Below are 21782 nucleotides of genomic sequence, written 5' to 3'. Positions count from 1 at the left end.
TCTATGTCTCCGTCACTGCCGTGAGTGGTCCACAGGGTGATATCGTCGGCATAAAGAGTGTGCTTCAGGTGGGGAATAGTGGCCAATTTTCGGGCGAGGGGGATGAGGGTAATGTTAAAGAGAAAGGGAGAAAGGACGGACCCTTGAGGGGTGCCGATACTCTGAAGAGTGTAGGAGGGGGAAGACAGAGGGCCGAAGTGTATCTCAGCTGTGCGGTCAGTGAGGAATGCTTGAATGTAGGCATACGTGCGCACACCCACATTCAAGGGGGATAGAGCAGTCATGATCGCCTGATGCTCAATGCGATCAAAAGCTTTGGAGGGATCCAAAGCTAAGACTGCCTTGGTGTGACCCGGAAGAAGCGGGTCGAAAATGTCGTGTGAGAGTTGCAGCATAGCGTCCTGTGCGGATAGATGGGGGCGAAACCCTACCATGCTATGCGGGTAAAGATTGTTGTCCGCCATGTGACTTGTGAGTCTCGCTAACACAACATGCTCTAGGAGCTTCCCAAGGCATGAGGTTAGCGAAATTACTGCGTAATTTCCTTTCCTCAAAAAGCGTCGCGTTCAAAGGACGAGGCATCACGCCGAACGGGTGGTGCGTTCCGCGGACTGCCTGGCAGCGCTACAAGACGCTGTCGCGTTCCACTCCTAAAGGCGAAGCTTAAGCGTCATTAATTAGCAGTTTATTAGTATTTAGTCATTAATCAGTCATTACACACTAATCAGTAATTTGTCATTACTTCGTCATGAATTATGTGTGACGTAATCCAGTGGTAACATCACCAGTGTCACATACGCAAAGTGGTGCTGAAAACGCTTTCGCCTCTACGCACTTCGGACAGTTTCGAACGCGCTGCATATACATTCTTGTCAGGCCTGCGTCTCGTCGTGTCCGCGTGCGCTTCGCATTATGCCCGTAAACATTTCATGCTTACTCTACTCTCGGTTACGGGAGAGGTAGAGTTTTTCTTTCACTCCCACCTTCCTCCCATTCCTTACGGCGCGGTTCAGGTGTCCGCCAAGATATGTGAGACAGATACTGCGCCATTTCTTTTCCACAAATTAACCAACCAAGTTACGTGGGATGGTGAGAGAGAGATGTGGCCAGCTTGCGATAGCGCTGACAACGTTGTGGCAGACATGCGGCGCACTGCAGGAATAGGCCGCAACGTTAATTGGGTGAACAAACTCTCGCGATCAACCATTAACTACTACCTGCCAGGGTGGCAGGGCGGGCGCGCTGCCTATCTAGTGCCCAGATTTCACTCGGCCCAGATTTCACCACCCACTGATGTGAAGGTGAGCGCCGCACGCTATCAGTTTTTGGCCCGACTACGCCATTTTTCGGGCACCCACGGCCCCCCTTTTTCCCTCTGTGACCGCTTCGCCTGAGCTAGGCCTCGCTCCGCTGGGAGTTAGGCCTACTCCGACGGACGCTTCCGCCACCAACGCCAGCATGGAGGTGCAGGTGCAGGGAGAAGTTTTCAACCCCCGCGACTATGACCCAAGGGACTGGAATCACATCCTTGGCGTGGCTGCCCGCGCCAAGGAAGTTCGTTCAGCAACCCAAAGCCAGGAGGCCGCAGCCTCTGCTACCAGTACCCCCAAGCCTGCATGCCCTGACAAGTCGGCGCACATGAAAGCAACGCGCTCAGCTGCGCAGCGTTCGCGGCAGCAGCCCCCGCTTCCTGCTGCGGACTACAAGGTCGTTTTTAGATCAAGAGGCGGGCTGCAGCTGGACCTGCTTCCACCCAGACTACTACGGGAAGCCATCCTCCAAGCGGCGTCCCAGCTTCACGAACCAGCGCGTACCCAAATCAGGGTACACCCGGTCAACAATACCTGCACCGTAAGTACGCCCCTAAAAGATGACACGCTCGCTCTGGTTCGAATAACCACCATCACAATCCAGGGCAAAGTATTCGCCATCGCACCTTATATAGCACCGCCGGACGGAGCAGTACGCGGAGTCATCTTTAATGCGTACTGGAATGAGACCCCGACAGAGATCCTACAAGACCTGATCACCGGCAACCCAGACGCCCTCATCGTGGACGCCCGCCGAATGGGCTCCACGCGTTCCATCCTAATAACTTTCCGGGCTGGACCAGTCCCACGAGCCGTTCTGTATGGAGGAGCCCTCCACAGATGTACACCGTACCGAGGGCACATAGACGCCTGCACGAACTGCCGCGTCCCAGGCCACCGGGCGGATGTGTGTGTCCAGCCAAGATCAAATAAGTGCCCCCGCTGCGGTCAGTCCCATCCCAAAGAGGAAGTGGCCTCATGCACCCCCAGCTGCATTCTCTGCGGAGGCCCTCATATGACCGGCACCGGGAACTGCAAGGCACGGGGCCGCAAACTAGCGTCCACGAGGAACGCTCTCCCTCCTCCGGATACATCGCGGCTTTCCCGCTGCGATCAACCAACAACAGCCAGCGGACGCAGCTCGACGGCTTCCCAGTCGCCTTCCACAACCCGGCAGCATAGCAGCAAGAACGCCTCGCATCTCACCTGTGCAGACCGCGTTTCCGGCAAAACCACCCGTCAACCCCCACCACCCCATTCCTCCCAGGCAGATCCGAGAGACCGGGAACTCAAGGCCTTGCGTGACGAGGTAAGCCGCCTTTCCTCCCTTCTAATCACCCCCTCCCCCTCCATGCCACCTCAACCTGCACCCCCTCTCATTAACCCGACTTCATCATCCGCAGACACATCGAGCACCCCTCCCGCAAAGAAGCAGCGCACCTCAGACGCCACACCCCCTCCCGTACCCTCAGAAATAGACGCTGAATTAGTAGCCCTAGAAGCCAAATTTGACAACAAACTCAAAGAGCTAGACGCCCGCCTCGAGGCCAAATTCAATCACCTTGCCGCCACCCTCACCGAAAAACTTGAGCAGCGCATGGACGCTATGCTTACCAAGATGATGGAACTCTTGGAAAACAATCTTACCCATCGCTTCACCCAGCTTCAAACACCCTCCACTACCCCCATCCTACCTCCGCAAGCACAAGCCACCTTTCCTGAACAACACATACCAATTGACACACGTCTTACTACCATCCTCAATCCCCCAAACATCCAATATGGCGGGGGGGGGGACACTAATTATCTCCCCATTTTAACCTGGAACTGCCGCGGCTTCCGGGCAAAGCGCGCGCCTCTGCAGCTTCTTCTTCCCACCATCACACCCATGCCCCACATACTACTTCTACAGGAGACTGCACACCGGGCAACCCTCCCCAGCTACACATCTACACATTCAGATATCACTAACACACCCAGGGCGTCCACACTCGTCCACCGCAGCCTCACCTACAAAACTCATCACATCACGTCTGAGACGCCCTGCGTGATCACTGAACTTATACATCACACACATTCACTTCCTTCTATATTTATAGCAAACATATACCACCCCCCTCCCAGCTGATGGCCTCGCTAGAATCACTTCTGCGAGACCTACATCATCTAGCAGGGAAACATCCCCTGCTCATCGGCGGGGACTTCAACAGTCAGCATACTGACTGGGGATACACAACCACGACACATCGAGGTCGCAGGCTGTGGCTGCTCCTGCAGAACCTCCAACTCACTGTGCACAACACGTTTCAGACGCCTACGCGGATCGGCAACAGTGTCAGCATGGACACCAGTCCGGACCTGACGCTGAGCCGCTGCATCCACGGCGTTACCTGGAACAGAACACAACATACACTGGGCAGTGATCATTACATTATACAAATCACTATCCCGTACAAAGCACCCCGTCACGCAAATACAACACACAAACTCATTAACTGGGATGCCTTTCGCGCTGTACGCACCGCCCTCCCAGACACTCCCATCGCGGACATCGACGCATGGGTGCAATCACTCACGCATGACGTTCACCACAACACGCGACACATTGAAACTACAACCGAAACCCCTACACTCGACACACGCCTAGCCCACCTCTGGGAGGCTTATCACAGCCTCCTGGAACGCTGGAAAGGCAACAAACTTAACAGGGCACTTAAAAAGCGGCTGGCCGCGCTGCACACACAAATTCAACAACACTCTGAGGAGCTCTGCCGGTCCAACTGGGGACAGATATGTGACGGAATCGCAGGAAACCTGTCCGGCAAACGCGCATGGCAACTCCTCCGATACCTCATTGACCCCACACACACCAAATCAGCGACAAAACACCACGTGACACGCCTCACACACGAACACATGGACGATCCCGACACCCTCCTAGACACACTTCAAACCATGTACGCCTCTCCAGGCGCCCCCACACCTTTACCCCACTACACAGGACAAGCAAATCCCACACTCGACACCGACATCACGGAGACGGAAGTCAGAGCGGCCCTCCTGATTCTCTGCGCCAACTCCGCACCTGGTGCAGACCAAATCACAAACTCCATGCTCCGCAATCTGGACGACCGATCAATCACCCAGATTACAAAATACTTCAACCAGTGCTGGAGGGAGGGTAGCCTCCCGCAGTCGTGGCGCCAAGCGAAGGTAATATTCATACCCAAACACAACAAACCACTTACCATCCAAAACCTTCGCCCTATTTCGCTAACCTCATGCCTCGGGAAGCTCCTCGAGCATGTTGTGTTAGCGAGACTCACAAGTCACATGGCGGACAACAATCTTTACCCGCATAGCATGGTGGGATTCCGCCCCCATCTATCCGCACAGGACGCCATGCTGCAACTCACACACGACCTTTTTGACCCGCTTCTTCCAGGTCACACCAAGGCAGTCTTAGCTTTCGATCTTTCCAAAGCTTTTGATCGCATTGAACATCAGGCGATCATGACTGCCCTATCCCCATTGAATGTGGGTGTGCGCACGTATGCCTACATTCAACAATTCCTCACTGACCGCACAGCTGAGATACACTTCGGCCCTTTGTCTTCCCCCGCCTACACGCTTCAGAGTATCGGCACCCCTCAAGGGTCTGTTCCTTCGCCCTTTCTCTTTAACATTACCCTCATCCCCCTCGCCCAAAAATTGGCAACTATTCCCCACCTGAAGCACACTCTTTATGCCGACGATATCACCCTGTGGACCACCCACGGCAGTGACGGCGGCATAGAGAACACCTTACAGGAAGCAGCCACAGTCACCCAAAAATTATGCACGGACCATCGGACTGTCTTGCTCCCCAGAGAAGTCCGAACTGCTCGTCATCCGTCCTAAGAACCACCGCTGTCCCCGCTCCCCCATTGTCATTGAACTGAATGGTGACCCGGTACCTGAGGTTGGCACCCTCCGTGTATTGGGCCTGCACGTCCAGAACGATGGCAAAAACACCACCACCCTCAAGAAACTCAAGCAGGTTGTAGGCGCGATATCGCACCCAATCCGAAGGGTTTTGGAACATCACAGAGGCATGAAGGAACGCGACCTATGTCGCCTCATTCATGCCTTTGTCCTCAGCCGTGTGCTGTACACTACCCCATACTTACAACTATCCAAACATCACATAAATGCTTTGGATGCTTTGATTCGCAAGGCATTCAAGGTAGCACTTCATCTTCCCCTCAACACACCCACAGACAGATTACTAGGCCTGGGCCTCCACAACACGATCGGGGAACTGGTGGAGGCCCACCGACAGGCCCAATACATCAGGCTCACACAAACCTCCACAGGTCGGTATATCCTGGACTCCCTCGGAATCAGAATACCGGCCAATGACCCAACCCTCCTCGCCATCCCACGACCCCTTCACCAGGAGCTCCTCATCAGACCGCTCCCGAGGAATATGCACCCGTCCCACCATGAGCAGCGCCGCAGAACCCGTGCGAAGGCACTCCATCGAGCGTACGGCCCCGAGACGGACGCCGTATGGGTGGACGCTGCCTGCACGGGTGATGAAGCGACAGCAGCTGTGGTGCAGTCCTCTTTATCCGCCCTTCTCACACTACCTCTCCCTCCGGACACCTCCCCAGAAGCTGCAGAGGAAGCCGCCATTGCACTTGCTATCACCCGCACGGAAGCCCGGTACATTTTAAGTGATTCTAAAACTGCGATTCTAAATTTTGCTCGAGGCCGAGTCCATGTCCCTGCTTTTGGCATACTAGACTCGCCCGATGCACCCCCGCCCCGCCAAGTGGGGCTGATATGGGTGCCCGCGCACTCCGGGAATCCCGGAAACGAGGCCGCCAATCTTTTAGCCCGAGGTTCTTTAAACCGGGCTCAGGTGCCCTCGGATCGGGGATTCACGAAGGAGCCCATGCACTCATTCAGCGAGCTGACGCAGGCCTACAGAGCCTCACGGCAGCTCTACCCCCCGCCCCACCCCTCCCTAGATAACAAACACGCACCGCTGTGGCGCAGACTACAGACACACTCTCTTCCCTCACCCCTTACCCTAGCCCACTATCATCCCTCCTTCCCCACTCCAGCATGCGCCCTATGCCCAGAACCCTTCGCCTCTTCCCTCCACATCCTTTCCCTCTGCCCGGCGGACCCTCCCCCGCGGGACCTAGAGAACCTCAAGACCTGGGAGGACTGGGAGACCCTGCTGCGCTCGGAGGACCCGGCCGTGCAGACCATCGCAACCGACCGGGCTGCCAGTGTTATGGACCTTAGGAACATAAACACTTGAGTGCAGTGGGGTCGTGCGGGGATCCTGGGGCGTGCCCTGAATTCCTTGTACAATAAAGTTTTTTCTCTCTCTCTCTGCCCGGAACGCACTCAACATTACAGACGCCAAGCCGCGTATAGTTGCCTTATGTTCCATAGCTTTCGCTCGCTACCAGGTTCAGAAGTAGTTAAACCGCAGCTAATTTTAAAGCGCAGCTCTTTGGCGCCCGTTTCTGCGTTTCGCGGCGTCGCCGTCGCCGTTGTAACCAGCTGTGGACAAATTAGTCGCGCTCTGATCTGCTAAACCAATGGAGCGGGAGCTTGGAAAGCAGAGAGAAGGCGCATAATCACCCTCAACCGTGGGCACCTCAATCGCGATTTTGGTTTTATGGTTTTATGGGGTTTAACGTCCCAAAGCAACACAGGGTGAGAGACGCTAGTGAAGGGCTCCGGAAATTTCGACCACCTGGGGTTCTTTAACGTGCACTGACGTCGCACAGTACACGGGCCTCTAGAATTTCTCCCCCAAAGAAATTCAACCGCCGCGGCCGGGATCGAACCCGCGTCTTTCGGGTCAGCAGCAGAGCACCATAACCACTCATCCACCGCGGCGGCCCTCAATCGTGCATTATGCTTGGTGGCGGTAGTGACAGATGTGCGCCGTTGGCATTAACAACATTGTGCCAGAAACGCGGCGCTGAAGCCATAGGCCATCGGCGTTCATTGTTTTCATTGGCGTTGGCGCTGACAACGTTTTACTCTCCGATCATTTTAAGGAAAGGAAGTGCCCATAACTGGCTTGACCCTGGGTTAATGGACCAGGCATTGGTGCAGCAAGTCGAGCATGTATCCATCTATTTCTCCAACCGCAAAGCTTCTTTGATGACGATCAAGAACTGTTAGTGGAGTGTTTATAGGAGAAGGAATATGTGTGAAAAGTACCAAGTTGTGTGTAATTGTACATACATGCCTTGCTAGAATTGCCTCAATCTATCGGAAAGCTGAAACAGCTGATGAGCTGCGCTCGGATTTCCCATTAGGAAAGAACGTAATCGATCGTTACCGAGAGCGAGAGCAAAACTTCCTCATAACGAAGGAGTAGGTATTGAAAGGCTTTTTCGTTACCGACAGCGAGAGCAAAACTTTATTGTAATGAATGAATTCGGAGCACGTAGGGCCTACGGGCCCCGCAAGACCCCACTGTACTCAAGTTACCTCATTAGTATTGAAAGGCTCTTTCGTTACCGACAGCGAGAGCAAAACTTTATTGTAACTGTAAGAAAGAGAGTTGGGGTTTGCTGCCTCAGCGGCTAGCGTTGCCAAAGGAGAGGAAGAAGACAGAAGACAAAGCTGAGTACCTATCAGTTGCCGCCTGTGTCTTGGCCAATCCCCCGCAGTGGGTACGCGCCATTATTTAGAGGGCAACAACAACAGCAAAAACAACGCCGGCCTGCTGAGCAGCACCGCTGGGACAAGGACTGTGGCCGTCTACACTAACTGTGCGAGTTTCCACATTACACTTGGTGGAAGTGCTGCTTGTTCTCCCCGTGGATCTACGCCACAATGCTCAGGCTACCAGCCTCTACCACGACTTCAGACACCTCGGTCCAACCTGCCCAGCCTGCCATCTGTTCCGGTGCCGTCCTTCAGGGCAACCCGACGATCTTCAGCGGCACTGACGACACCGACGTAGAAGATTGGCTGGCCTCCTACGAACGCGTGAGTGCATACAACAAATGGGATGACGTCGTTAAGCTCACGAACGTCATCTTTTACTTGACCGACGTCGCCAACTTGTGGTTCCGCAACCACGAGGCGGATTTTACTACCTGGGCGGCTCTCCAAACCAGCCTGACTGACGTCTACGGCCGCCCCGCTGTCCGAAAACTTCGTGCCGAACAACGTTTGCGCAGTCGTGCCCAGCAGAATGGCGAGAATTTCACCAGCTACATCGAGGACGTTGTTGACTTGTGTAAGCGGCTCAATCCATCCATGAGCGAGGCTGACAAAATCAAACACATTCTGAAAGGGATTGAGGACGACGCATTTCAAATGTTGGTGTCTAAAGATCCTCAAACCGTCTCAGACGTCCTCTCTTTGTGTCAGAGCTACGACGAGCTCCGAAAACAGCGTCATGCCATCCGGCGTGTCATTTGCCCGGACGACAACCTTTCGAGCTTGGCGGTAGGCGGTCCTGCTAACGATCAGCCGACCCTTCTTCAGTACATCAAGAAGTTTGTGCGAGAGGAGGTCGCCCGTCAGTTATCACTGGTTACCTCCCAACCCTCCGCAACGCCATCGCTATCGCCTTCTATTCAGCGTGTAATCCAGGAGCAGGTAGCTCAGGTCCTGCCGCCCACTAATCCACCTCCTCTGGTCACTGCACCGTTGACATACGCTGAAGCAGTCATCCGGCCACGACCTCAGCCGGTTATTCCGACTTATGCGGCGCCTGTCAACGTGTACCCTCAGCAGCAGCTCGCCCCTGCACTGCCACGCACTCACCATCCTTTGCCTCGCACCGGTCCCCGCCTTATGGATCCGTGGCGCACCCCAGATAACCGCCCGATATGCTATGCCTGCGGCCTCGCTGGTCATGTGGCCCGCTGGTGCCGCACGCGCGGATCCGGTCCTTACGACTACGGGCGCTCGCCAACGTACGACGCTTCATTGCCCTCCGTCCCTGTCTCTGCTCCTCTGCCGCCTGCGAATCCCTCTCCGCCTCGCGCCGACTCCTACAACCGAAGCCATCGGTCACCGTCTTCTCGACGCCGTTCGCTCTCTCCTATGCGTCGCCGGTCCCCACCCCTTCAAGCGGAAAACTAGACGCCGCAGTTCCGGAGGCAAGAACTGCGCCGTCAACGACCGTCTCAAACCCTATCACCGCTCCTATGAACGTTATTGAAGTGATCGTTGAAGGTGTTACTGTTGACGCGCTTATTGACACTGGTGCTGCCGTGTCCATCATTACTCGCAACTTGTACCACAAATTTAAAAAAGTGATGACGCCGCTTTCTGACCTTTCGCTTCGCACCGCCAGCACTGACCCCATTCGCCCTCTCGCAGCGTGCACTGCCCGCCTCGTCATCCAAGGCCTCTCCTACACCATTGAGTTCTTCGTTCTCGCCCGCTCCTCTCATGGCATCATCCTCGCGTGGGACTTCCTGTCCGCGCATCACGCCATCATTGACTGTGCACGTGCTGAAATTGATTTGTCGTCGCTGTGTGATGCTCTTGTGGACGCCTCCCCTGTTACCGCCGCGCCTATTCTCGCCGCTGACGACGTCGACGTGCCAGCTTTCTGTTCTGTTCTCGTGCCGCTGACTTGTGTTGCCCTCTCTGACGCTACTGTCCTTTATTCACCCTCACCTTTTTGTGCGCACAGCAAGTCTGTTTTGCTCCCTCATGCCGTGCTCACACTTGCTGGTGGTTGTGGCTCTCTGTACATCGCGAACCCGTTGCCTTTGCCCACCACTTCACTTCGGGGAGAATCGCTTGGTACAGTTGATGTCATCGATCTCGACGACGCTTCTCCTGTCCTTGATGACCCTGACGCCCATGACATCAACGCCCTCACTCCTCCCGCCAACGTCGCCGACCCGTCCTCCCCGGATATGTTTTCCCATTCTGTCGATGCCGCTCTACCACCTAACCAACGCGCCCAGCTCATCGCTTTGCTGCAGCGCTTCCGCGCATCCTTGGACTCTCCTCAAGCACCGTTGGGTCGTGCCACAGCGGTTCGCCACCATATCGACACTGGCACCAATGGACCCTTGCGCCAACGCCCCTACCGCGTCTCCTCCGCCGAGCGCCGCATCATTGATGAACAGGTGAACGACATGCTACATCGCGGCGTTATCCAGCCCTCTCACAGCCCGTGGGCTTCTCCGGTCGTGCTCGTCAAGAAAAAGGACGGCTCCATTAGATTCTGCGTAGACTACGGTCGGCTAAACAAAATTACTCGGAAGGACGTCTGCCCCCTGCCTCGTATAGACGACGCGCTGGATTGCCTGCAGGGAGCGGAGTACTTTTCTTCGCTGGATCTGCGCTCTGGGTACTGGCAGGTGCCGATGGCCGACGTCTATCGCCCGAAAACAGTTTTCATCACGCCTGATGGGCTGTATGAATTTAATGTGCTGCCCTTCGGTCTCTGCAACGCGCCTGCCACTTTTGAGCGTATGATGGACAACATCCTCCGTGGCCTTAAATTTATTTATTTATTTATTTATTTATTTATTATTGATACCCTCAGGGCCAAAGGCATTTCAGAGGGGAGTGGTTACAAATTACAGAAAGTGAACAAAAACAAAAATTCAACATACAAGCGTCATGTTCCTGGTTATACAATTCAGTAAAAGAAGTAAGCATAATATGTAAGTGCAAGGTAAGAGAACAAACAAAGGAAACTAAAGTAAACAAAGGAAATGGAGAATGATAAGTACATTTGTTGTGAGCCTTAGTATACAATGTTAGCTAAATTGTTACGGAAGCGCAGGATGTCTTGAATGCAGGCTGTCGATCCGGGAAGGTGGTTCCAATCTGCTGATGTACGGGGAATGAACGACTGAGAACAAGCTTTTGTTTCGTGCGACGTTATACCGACCTTGTGAACGTGATCTAGCCGTGGAGAGATGAAAGACGGAGGAGATATCAATTCATCGCGTAGATTGGGACAGTTGTAAAAAATTTTATGAAATAAACATAACCGTGAAAATTTTCGACGGGAGGCTAACGGTGGGAGGTTGAGCGTATTTTTCATGGAGGTGACACTTGCAGTACGATTGAAGTTAAGTAGGATGAAACGGGAGGCGTTATTTTGTACAAGCTCGAGTGCATTAATTGAATTTGCGTAGCTGGGGTCCCAAATTGCAGATGCGTATTCTAGTTTACTAGTTTACTATGGCAGGCATGCCTCTGCTACTTGGACGACGTTGTCATCTTCTCCCAGAATTCCGTCTCATCTTCTTCGCCTCGAGAGTGTTCTTCGTTGTCTCAGAGACGCTGGCCTGCAGCTAAACTTGAAAAGGTGTCGCTTCGGCGCTCGACAGCTGACTATCCTAGGCCACGTCGTGTCCAAGGATGGTGTACTACCGGACCCTGCCAAGCTCCGCGCAGTTGCTGATTTCCCGAAACCCACATCCCTGAAAGAACTCAGAAGCTTTCTTGGCCTTTGCTCCTACGTTCGCCGGTTCATCAAGAATTTTGCTCCCGTTATCGCCCCCCTGACGCAACTTCTCGCTGGTAGCCACGACTTGTCGGCTTGGTCCCCTGCATGCGACGAAGCTTTTGCAACGCTGCGCCAGCTCCTCACCTCTCCTCCGATCTTGCGCCATTTCGACCCTTCCGCGCCTACAGAACTGCACACAGACGCCAGCGGCATTGGCCTCGGTGCCGTTCTAGCTCGGCGGAAACCTGGTTTCAATGAGTACGTCGTTGCTTACGCCAGCCGTGCGCTCACAAAAGCTGAGACTAATTATTCCGTCACAGAAAAAGAATGTTTGGCGATTATTTGGGTGATCACAAAATTTCGTCCTTACTTATATGGGCGCCCGTTCGATGTCATTACCGATCACCATGCCCTTTGTTGGCTGTCGTCACTCAAAGATCCATCTGGCCGCCTCGCTCGTTGGGCTCTGCGTTTACAAGATTACGACATTCGGGTCATTTATCGTTCCGGTCGTAAACACGCCGACGCTCTCTCGCGCTCCCCTTTGACCTCTGAACCTGGCCCACCATCTATTTCCGGCCTCACACCTTCTCTTGACACTATTGATATGTCTTCTGAGCAGCGCAAGGATCCTTGGATTACTTCTCTTCTGGATTTCCTAGCCAACCGCTCAGCGCGCCTCCCTTCTAAAGCGCTCCGTCGTCAAGCCCATCACTTTGTCGTGCGTGACCAGCTGCTGTACCGTCGGAACTACCCCCCCATCGTCGCAAATGGCTGCTCGTGATTCCAATACATCTCCGCTCCGCCATTTGTGCCAGTTATCATGATGACCCGCAATGCACTCATGTCGGTCTGCTGAAAACTTTTACCCGCCTACGCCTTCGGTATTATTGGCGGGGCATGTACCGTTTCGTCCGCCAGTACGTACGCTCTCGCCTGGAATGTCAGCGTCGCAAGAACCCACCACCGCACTCACCTGCTCCTCTGCAACCTTTACCGTGTCCCGCCGTGACGCCATTCGACCGTGTTGGAATTGACCTTTATGGCCGTCTTCCCATCACTGCCGCAGGGCACCGCTGGATCATCGTCGCCATTGATCATCTCACGCGCTATGCTGAAACTGCCTCGTTGCCAGCTGAGACGGCCTCTGACGTAGACGGTTTCATACTTCAGAACCTCATTCTTCGTCACGGTGCGCCTCAGGAATTGCTCAGCGACCGGGGTCGCGTCTTCTTGTCCGGCGTCGTGGAAGCCCTTCTTCGGGAGTGTCATATCGTTCACCGCACGACGTCTTCGTACCATCCGCAGACGAACGGCATGACTGAGCGCTTTAACCGGACCCTCAGCGACATGATGGCCAAGTACATTTCTGCCGATCACTCAGACTGGGACCGCGATCACCTTTCGTTACATACGCCTACAACTCTGCAACGCAAGCCACTACTGGTTTTTCCCCGTATTTTCTTCTGTACGGACGCGAGCCTTCCTCCATCATGGACACCATACTCCCTTACCGCCCGGATTCGTCCGAATTTACAACCGTCTCTCAGGCCACTGCGCATGCCGAAGAATGCCGTCAACTCGCCCGTTCCTTTACTTCACACGACCAGCAAAGTCAGAACAGCTCCCGCGCCCCTTCCCCCGGTCTGCCGCCGACCTATCTTCCGGAATCCTTGGTTTGGCTTTGGGTGCCCTCCTCCAGCCCAGGACAGTCTACAAAACTGCTGAGAAAATACCAGGGCCCCTATCGCGTTGTTCAGCAGACATCGCTAGTTAATTATCTTGTGGAGCCCATCCCGCCTTCGTCTGACCATCGCCGCCGCGAGCGTGAAATTGTGCACTTAGACCGCCTGAAGCCCTACTATGACACAGCTATCGTCTCGTGCCCTTAGGCCGCGAGGATGGCGCCTTTTCACCCCGGGGGTATTGTAAGAAAGAGAGTTGGGGTTTGCTGCCTCAGCGGCTAGCGTTGCCGAAGGAGAGGAAGAAGACAGAAGACGAAGCTGACGAAGCTCGGATGCGCGCTTGCTAACGCCGGCCTGCTGAGCAGCACCGCTGGGACAAGGACTGTGGCCGTCCACACTAACTGTGCGAGTTTCCACATTACATAACGAATGAATTCGGAGCACGTAGGGCCTACGGTCCCCGCAAGACCCCACTGTACTCAAGTTACCTCATTAGTATTGAAAGGCTTTTTCGTTACCGACAGCGAGAGCAAAACTTCCTTATAACCAAGGAATTCGGGGCACGTAGGGCCCTGGGTCCCCACGAGACCCCACTGTACTCCAGTTACCTCATTAGTATTGAAAGGCTTTTTCGTTACCGACAGCGAGAGCAAAACTTTATTCTAACGAATGAATTCGGAGCACGTAGGGCCTAGGGTCCCCGCAAGACCCCACTGTATTCAAGTTACCTCATTAGTACTGAAAGGCTTTATCGTTACCGACAGCGAGAGCAAAACTTTATTGTAACGAATGAATTCGGAGCACGTAGGGCCTACGGTCCCCGCAAGACCCCACTGTACTCAAGTTACCTCATTAGTATTAAAAGGCTTTTTCATTATCGACAGCGAGACCAAAACTTTCTTATAACGATGGAATTCGGGGCACGTAGGGCCCTGGGTCCCCGCGAGACCCCACTGTGCTCAAGTTACCTCATTATTATTGAAAGGCTCTTTCGTTACCGATAGCTAGAGCAAAACTTCATTATAACGAAGAAATTCGGAGCACGTAGGGCCTAGGGTCCCCCCAAGACCCCACTGTACTCAAGTTACCTCATTAGTATTGAAAGGCTTTTTCGTTACCGACAGCGAGAGCTTCTGAGAGGAACGATTACCATTCAACTGTCATACCTTCAATGCACGAGTGAGGCAGCTCATTGGTGCAACGGTTACAGGGGCTATGGATCTGAAATAAGTTAAAATGATAGAAGACAATAGATCCAATTGGGATATCGGGACGTGAACGTCCCAGAGCGACACATGTGCTATGAGCGACGCAATCGTGGAAAAGTTCACGATAATTTACACTCTCCGGGGTGCATTAACGTCCGCTTACATCGCACAGCACGCGGACACCTTTCGTGCTTCGCCCCATTCGTAAAATGGTCGCCGCGGCTGGGATTGAACCCGGGTCCTCCGGCTTACTAGCCGAGCACCCAGTGACAAAGCCACCGCTGCGGGTTGTAAGATATGGATTCACGCCAACCAGAAAATGAAGATTTTATGCGAGGTGGTGTGACAGTTCATTAAGTCCTCCGTCAGGAATATATATTTCCAAGGGCACAGAACCATTTCCACAGTCTTGAATTCACGGGGGGGTAAATCAACTCAATCATGGCACCGTGTGCTTCCAGGACACTAAAGCAGGTATTAAAAACGTCTCGGTGATCATTTGGTTTTATGTGCAACAATTTGAGCGGAAAGCAGTCAGGTTTATTTTTAGCAAATATCTTCGTAATTATTCCGCAACCGAACTCTTAACCAAAGTAAGTTTCGCACCACTTCGTAATCGCTCCCGAATCTCACTCCTCAAGTTAGGCTTTACTCTCATCAAAGGTGCGCTAAAAATAGATTCGCTTAGGTACGCTAAAAATATTTCCTTCACATAAACAAAATACCAGAATACAACTTTTAGAGGAGTTAGTAGAGCATAAATTTTATGGTAACACCTTCCGTTCTTCATTTCTTCCGAAAGCGACCAGGGGATGCAATATCTTACAAGCAGATATGAATTCTTTATCTCGGAGCAACTTTCTTTGTAACCTGTCCTAATTGTTTTATTTAAACTATTATACTCCGACACTGAATGTACCACTTCTTACAAAACCTTATTTTTCACACACTACAGATATTGTATTATAGCGTATTACATCATCTGTTTTGAAAATGCCGCATATGATTATTTGTGTGTTCGTATTTCCGTCCTTTATTCGGATGCTTTTTCGTGACGTGTCTAAAACCATCATATTTTACCCCAATCCTGCAACAGCCTGGAAAGAGGCTGGCAGTATGTTAAAAATAGCTTACTTCATGAACAACCCTGTAAGGACGACAACATTTGCTCGAGCATTTCAACCATCTCCCACAAACTGCACTTGTGATATCGTGTAGATTGGTGGTAGTCTAGTTATCAGAAGGCAAATTTTCTGTTTGCACGCAGGCTTCACCCTATTCAAGCTGACGCACCTTTGTTTGTGTTTCTCATGTTTTGAGATGTTTTTGTTTGTGTCGCAGATCGTGGACCATGCAAAATCCTTTATTAAAGAACTAAAGGAAGAGTTTATATTGGAAGACAGTTTGGGCAACAATACCCTAGTCATCATACAACGCACGAAACCGAACAGCCCACCCATTACCGCCTGGCTCGTAGATCCCATGAGGAAAAAGTGTCAAGATTGCGGCGGTGAAGACAAGGATGAAATGAAGACCATCTCCATACCCAGCCCGGCAATGGTAAGAGCTTCTTTTAGCTAGCTAACACCTTTCAAGCCACCAGTGTTTGAAGAAGTGGCTCGTGTATGGTCATAGCTCTTTGACAAGAATGTAGGAATAATATTAGGCAAGAATTGCAGTTACGCACAGTTAAGGCCAGAACCCTGCAAAATCAGGCACACCGCCAGCCAGTCTCCTGCTCACAACTATCGTTTATGAAATTTTGTTTTACTCCACTTCTCTGTTATTCACTCTTCCCCTATAGTCGTGTGAATGGCATTGCTCTTATTACTTCCCCGGTGGCCAGTGAGCAAAATGATAGTTTGCCTTCTTGTTGTTTTTAGGCCTTGTTCATTTTTTTAGGCCTTGTTCATTCTTTTAGGTCGCCGACACTTCTTCACCTTCCAGGGCGGTGAAAGATCTATTGCACGTTTTCATCCCTAGAATCACTTTGCCTTGATTGGAGCCCACGCTAGAAAGAGGGTAGGCAAATGGTTCTTCACCATAACAAAGTAAAAAAGGTGGGGGATTGCTGACGTTGCTGGGAGGGGGGGGGGGGGTGCTTGCTAACGTTTCGAGAAGAGGACTTATCCTCGTCAGGGCAAAGCGTTCATCATTGGCGTGGTCTAATGGGGTCTTCACTCTAATGAGGAATGGGAGCAGGGTGCGAAGTGGGAAGGATGTTAGGATGGGGAGAGTGAATCTTGTCCAGGAATGATGTCATTGCTCTGATTGGTCGACTTTGTTTATTCAGAGATTCATTCGTTGATTTCTTTTAAATGCAGGAACGTGGTCGGTGCACGTGGAGAGCTCTAGCTCTGAAGAAATAGAGGTCAACATACAAGTGACGTCTCAACCCAAGGATCTGGATGACTTGCCGATTCGGACGTCTTGTCGTATGGCCAGTCTAAAGGTGGCAAACGCGAATGAAGTAATCATATTGGCCGATGTGAAGAAAGGAAGGCAAATTGCCTTCACGCGGAAGTCACTGCCGAGGTCACCAGGCCTATGCAAGCGCCCAAGGTTAAGGTTCGACTCAGTTACAACGGACAAGGTAGGAATTTATTAATTTAGTGGGCTCAATCTTTTCTTTCCAGAACACTGCAGACGAACACGACAGGCTGCGTTGGGATCTGTTGACGAGGCGTTCTTCATGACACTAAACAATGACGTCAAGCTAAGCTTTTCAAGTGTATTTATTTCATATCCAGGTTATTTACTATATTTAGCCCAGAAGACAAAGTTTAAAGCGCAGCGCCACTTTAGACCACTCGGCAAGAGTCCAAAAGTAGACGGCGCTTTTGAGAACGGAGCGCAAACCGGTCAACCCGAGATCGCATTGAACGCATCTTTCGAGGAGAGAAGTGATTGCATTGTGTAATTTCCGTGAATTTATTCAACTTACTTTTTTTCTTTCCACTCGGCCACACTGCAGATCCAGACAACCAGGCAAACGATGGAACGTACAGTGGATACTTCACCTCCTACGTCGGAAAAGGGAGGTACTCGGTCACTGCCCACGTGTCCAGCAACAACAACACTCAGCTGGTAGACGCTAAGCCTGGATCCGGCAGCTTGTTCATCACTCCATTTGTTACTACGGATGCAGGTGAGTACTCTAGCTGTGCTAGATTTTAAATTTTAGGTGACCCCACAATACCTTCGTATAATTTATTGCCGCCGCAGTGGCTCAGTGGTTGTGGTTCTCGGCTGCTGACCCGAAGGACGCGGGTTCGATCCAGGCTGCAGTGGGCGCATTTTATGGAGGCAAAATGCTAGAGGCTTGTGTACTCTGCGATGTCTGTTCACATTAAAGAACCCGGTTGTCGAGATTACCGGGCGCCCTCTGTATGGCGTCCCGTATAGCCTCAGTCGCTTTAGGACGTCAAACGCCATAAACCATATTAATAAAAAACCAATATTCACTGCTCTTTTCATTTAATACCTGCCTCTTAAGCAATCTCCAAATCGGTATGGGTGCTCTGGTCCGGGTGAAAGGACATTGTATAATACTCGACGCTCTTTTACTCTAAATGCTTTTAGTAAAAAGCTGTTGACATGTGTGAAAAATGAAATTGAAGGCAGCAAAAAAGCACGCCAGGATATTCCCGTTTCTATTGACTTCTAAAGCTAGTACTTGTTGAAATATCTAAAATGATGCAGCATTGTGGGTAATCTTGAAGCTGTTGTCCTTTACGTTCGAACTATAAACCTGAATAAACTTCCGTGCAGAATCAGACCTCGAGGCCAACTAAGAATACCCATTGGACCACTTCAATGTCGTCTACACCACCACCGATGAAGTAGAAGAGATTCCGAAAGGCGGAAAAACTGCTGGCCCGTTCCAGAGGGTGGCTTCAGGAGGATCATTCCAGGTGACAGAGAATATTCTGGAGAAGCAGGTGCCTCCAGGAAAAATCCGGGACCTATCCGTGACCGAAATACGCTAAAGACCGAACGGAACCCTCCTCATGAAGTTGAGCTGGACGTGGCCAGGAGCCCACCTGACATCCGGCGACGGTGAGGAACTATTGGAACACGTCTTCTTCAAACTGCAGATATGATCTTGCTATAAGTTATCCTAAAATTTGCACCGTAAAGAAAAGTTGCCCTCATTCTTGACAAGCAAGCATAGCAAGGAAAGCATGTTGGATATCTTGTGTTCGTACCCCACTCCCCCACGAATATTTCAGTGCATACCGGAAAACTATAAAAATTAACCACACACATACATTGTATGCATTAGTCTGCATAATGAAGGCGTCTTAACAGCGCCACCTCATTTGTAATTTCCTTCTTTTATAGCAGTTTATTTGTTTACAAATGCCGCCAGCACTGAGGATATAAGGGGGGGGGGGGGGGGGGGTGCAGTGTACAGTCTTTGTCAAAAGTAACCAGGCTCCATGGTTTGCTTCTCATTCGTATAACAGAGCCCTCACGGCTTCCCTAAAGATCAAAAAGTTATTTGAAGGTGAGAACAGGGGTTCTTCTTACTAGGGAGATTTAGAGCTTGAGGGCTGACATAATAGCTTTAATATACGATTGAGAAGAAAACCAAACAGCCTTGTTACTTTTGACAAAGACTGTACATACATAAAAGTACACAGAAAAGACAGTTAAACAATGTACATTATTTTTTTTTGTCGCGTTTAGACATTCAGAGATTCCATTCAGGCGGCAAGCACAGATCAAAAAAGCGACGCTGTTAACTGCGCCAGTAGACGCGGAAAGTCAGTTAAAATCGCATGAGTTATGTGTCAAAACGAATTGAAACAAGTTTGTGTTGCATTGAGACAAAGCAACTTTGCATTAGTAGTCGCGGCGAGATGAACCTGGTAGGAGGAAAAGGAGGAAGGAGATTGGCTCGGTTTATGGGGTTTAACGTCCCAAAGCGACTCAAGCTATGAGGGACGCCGTAGTGAAGGGCTCCGGAAATTTCGACCATTTGGGGTTCCTTAACGTGCGCTGACATCGCACAGTGCATGGGCCTCTAGAATTTCGCCTCCATCGAAATTCAACCGCCGCGGCCGGAATCGAACCGGCGTTTTTCGGGTCAGCAGCCGAGCACCATAACCACTGAGCCACCGCGGCCGCAGGAGGGAGAGGTGAAGGAAATGCAGCGAGGTGAAGGGAAGGAGAGAGCTAACGAAGAAAAATTATTCTCACCGCATAGTTCTTTTTTGCCCAATTTTCCCCGATAATTTTTGGTATAATCTCACATTTATAGCCTGCTGATGTTTCTTTAATACGTTTGAATGAAAGTCTGTTATATTTTACAGCTTCATCAGTGGAAATTCGAGCTAGTAAAGAATATGAACACTTGAATTCGGACTTCGAGAAGCAAGCTGAAATCACAGCGGAAAACGTGGTCAAGGGCAACCTCGATCCGCTACCACCCGGCACCAAACGCGCGGTCACAACATCGGTTCCCGGAATTTTCGCTGCACTTCGACAAGATGGCGCCACCGACTGGAACGGCTACATCGCTGCTCGCGTCTACAACAGCGACGGACTGACGTCCGAGATATCCAATATTGTGCTAGTGTCTCATACGCCGCCCCTTGTGACGACGTCGGCACGCACAGAAGCTATGACAACTGTGGCAAGCACGACCGAAGGGGCCGGAACAGCGACAACCGAGACATTACAGGCAACAAGTTTAGTATACACGTCAGATCCTAGCACAACCCAGACAACAGCAGCACAAAGTGACACCTCAGCATACGCAACCAAAACAGCGTCAACAACAGAAGCGACTGCAAAACCTGTAACCACAATCACACAGAAAGTTTCTGCAGGTACATCTGAGGCGGCAACAACCTTTGCAGACACACCGGGCGCCACTGCAACACAGTCATCCAAACCTGAAAGTGAAACCACAATGGCGGCCTGTGAAACAGAGACACAACTAGCTACAAACATGCCGACTATATACGTTAAAAACATCGCCGCAAACGAATCCACAATTGCGGCAGATGAAACAGTTCAGACTCCAACGGAGGCTATTGCAACTGAAAATGTGGCGACAACGACAAGTCTGTCCTCTCTTTCATCGACTGCAGTTGTTGGAAGAATTCCAAGCCGGCCGATGGCCAATGAGATCAAACCCCGGCTGTGGCTATGGATTTTGATTGGCGGCGCCAATGCAGTTACCGCGATTGCATTTGTGGGGGCAATGCTAATGAGGATGAGTTCGTCAAACGCAACGATTTACAACTTTCTCGTGTGTAGGCCGCTGCGAACAACACGCATTTCTGTTCAGAATTGCGCGCAGACTAATGTGTAGAGCGAAAATAAGAACTCGTCCGGGGAGACATAGCTTTGTCATGCCTAACGCAATCGAATCAAATCAATTTGTTTCCATCCTTACAACAGAGACCGAAGGATTGTATAAAAAAATAGCCCATGAGTAGCTTGACGAGTCTACAAACCTCATATTCTGCAGGAAGGCAGTACTGAGGGTTACACAATTTTAAAACAAAGACACGAAGACCAAGCAATCACCAGAGGATAAACAAAACTGCATTACGCTCACATAAATGAATTTAAGCCGTGTTATTTAAATACATGTTGTGAACCTCTCGCCGCGAACAGGAATACAAATCGAAATTCATGAGAGCATACCTCTTAATAAGAGAGATGATCGTCCTTTAAAGAAAAAACAATTACGTCATTCTTTGTCGTTTCGATCAAAGTAGGTAAAAATTTTGCTACAGTTGCAAAAAGATGTTATTCCATTCCATCCATATTTATTTAATTTGCCGATTAAATTATTTGCTCGAATACTCCCAGACAACATTCTGCAATAAGATCTACGGAAAGTGCTAAGGAGAGCCTAGGTTTCATTTATTTCTTTATTTGTGTGACGGTTTTGTTATCTTCTGTGACGCATTTGTGCTATTTAGGTCGAACGAAAATTGCCACTACGAACGATCCTTGTCCTACAAAGCTCGCCTGTGGCTAGGCGCGCATGTACAATAGACCTATACTGCTACTGAATAAAGGTTATTTTAATTATTATTAGAAAACTTGGAGCATACAAGAGGGTTTGAACAAATGAGCATTTACGATGCAAAGTTTC

At 51.1% G+C, this 21782-nt stretch overlaps 3 protein-coding genes across 3 annotated transcripts; all 3 read left to right on the top strand.

Annotated features, from left to right (window-relative positions):
• The first annotated feature begins 648 nt into the window (after nt 1–648).
• On the top strand, nt 649–16522 carry LOC149335481 (uncharacterized). Its single transcript, XM_089552154.1, has 2 exons — nt 649–2619; nt 16004–16522. Exons 1-2 carry the CDS (start codon nt 1459–1461, stop codon nt 16241–16243), a joined length of 1401 nt encoding a protein of 466 aa, XP_089408280.1. The 5' UTR covers nt 649–1458; the 3' UTR covers nt 16244–16522.
• Nucleotides 16523–17045: 523 nt separating this feature from the next.
• Nucleotides 17046–18564, top strand: LOC149335480 (calcium-activated chloride channel regulator 1-like). The gene is made up of 3 exons (XM_089553817.1): nt 17046–17255; nt 17637–17810; nt 18434–18564. The coding sequence occupies exons 1-3, from the start codon at nt 17210–17212 to the stop codon at nt 18454–18456; spliced, it is 243 nt and encodes an 80-aa protein (XP_089409943.1). The 5' UTR covers nt 17046–17209; the 3' UTR covers nt 18457–18564.
• Nucleotides 18466–21160, top strand: LOC149335479 (uncharacterized; the record flags this gene model as incomplete). The annotated part of the gene is made up of 3 exons (XM_089553930.1): nt 18466–18646; nt 19981–20571; nt 21147–21160. Coding segments are annotated over 3 exons (786 nt in total), but the record flags the coding sequence as incomplete, so codon positions are not given.
• Nucleotides 21161–21782: the final 622 nt, after the last annotated feature.

Source organism: Amblyomma mixtum, chromosome 7 (genome assembly GCF_055824585.1).
Source record: "Amblyomma mixtum isolate Tamu chromosome 7, ASM5582458v1, whole genome shotgun sequence".
Classification (NCBI taxonomy): Eukaryota; Metazoa; Arthropoda; class Arachnida; order Ixodida; family Ixodidae; genus Amblyomma; species Amblyomma mixtum.
This window is presented reverse-complemented; position numbering and strand designations above follow the sequence as displayed.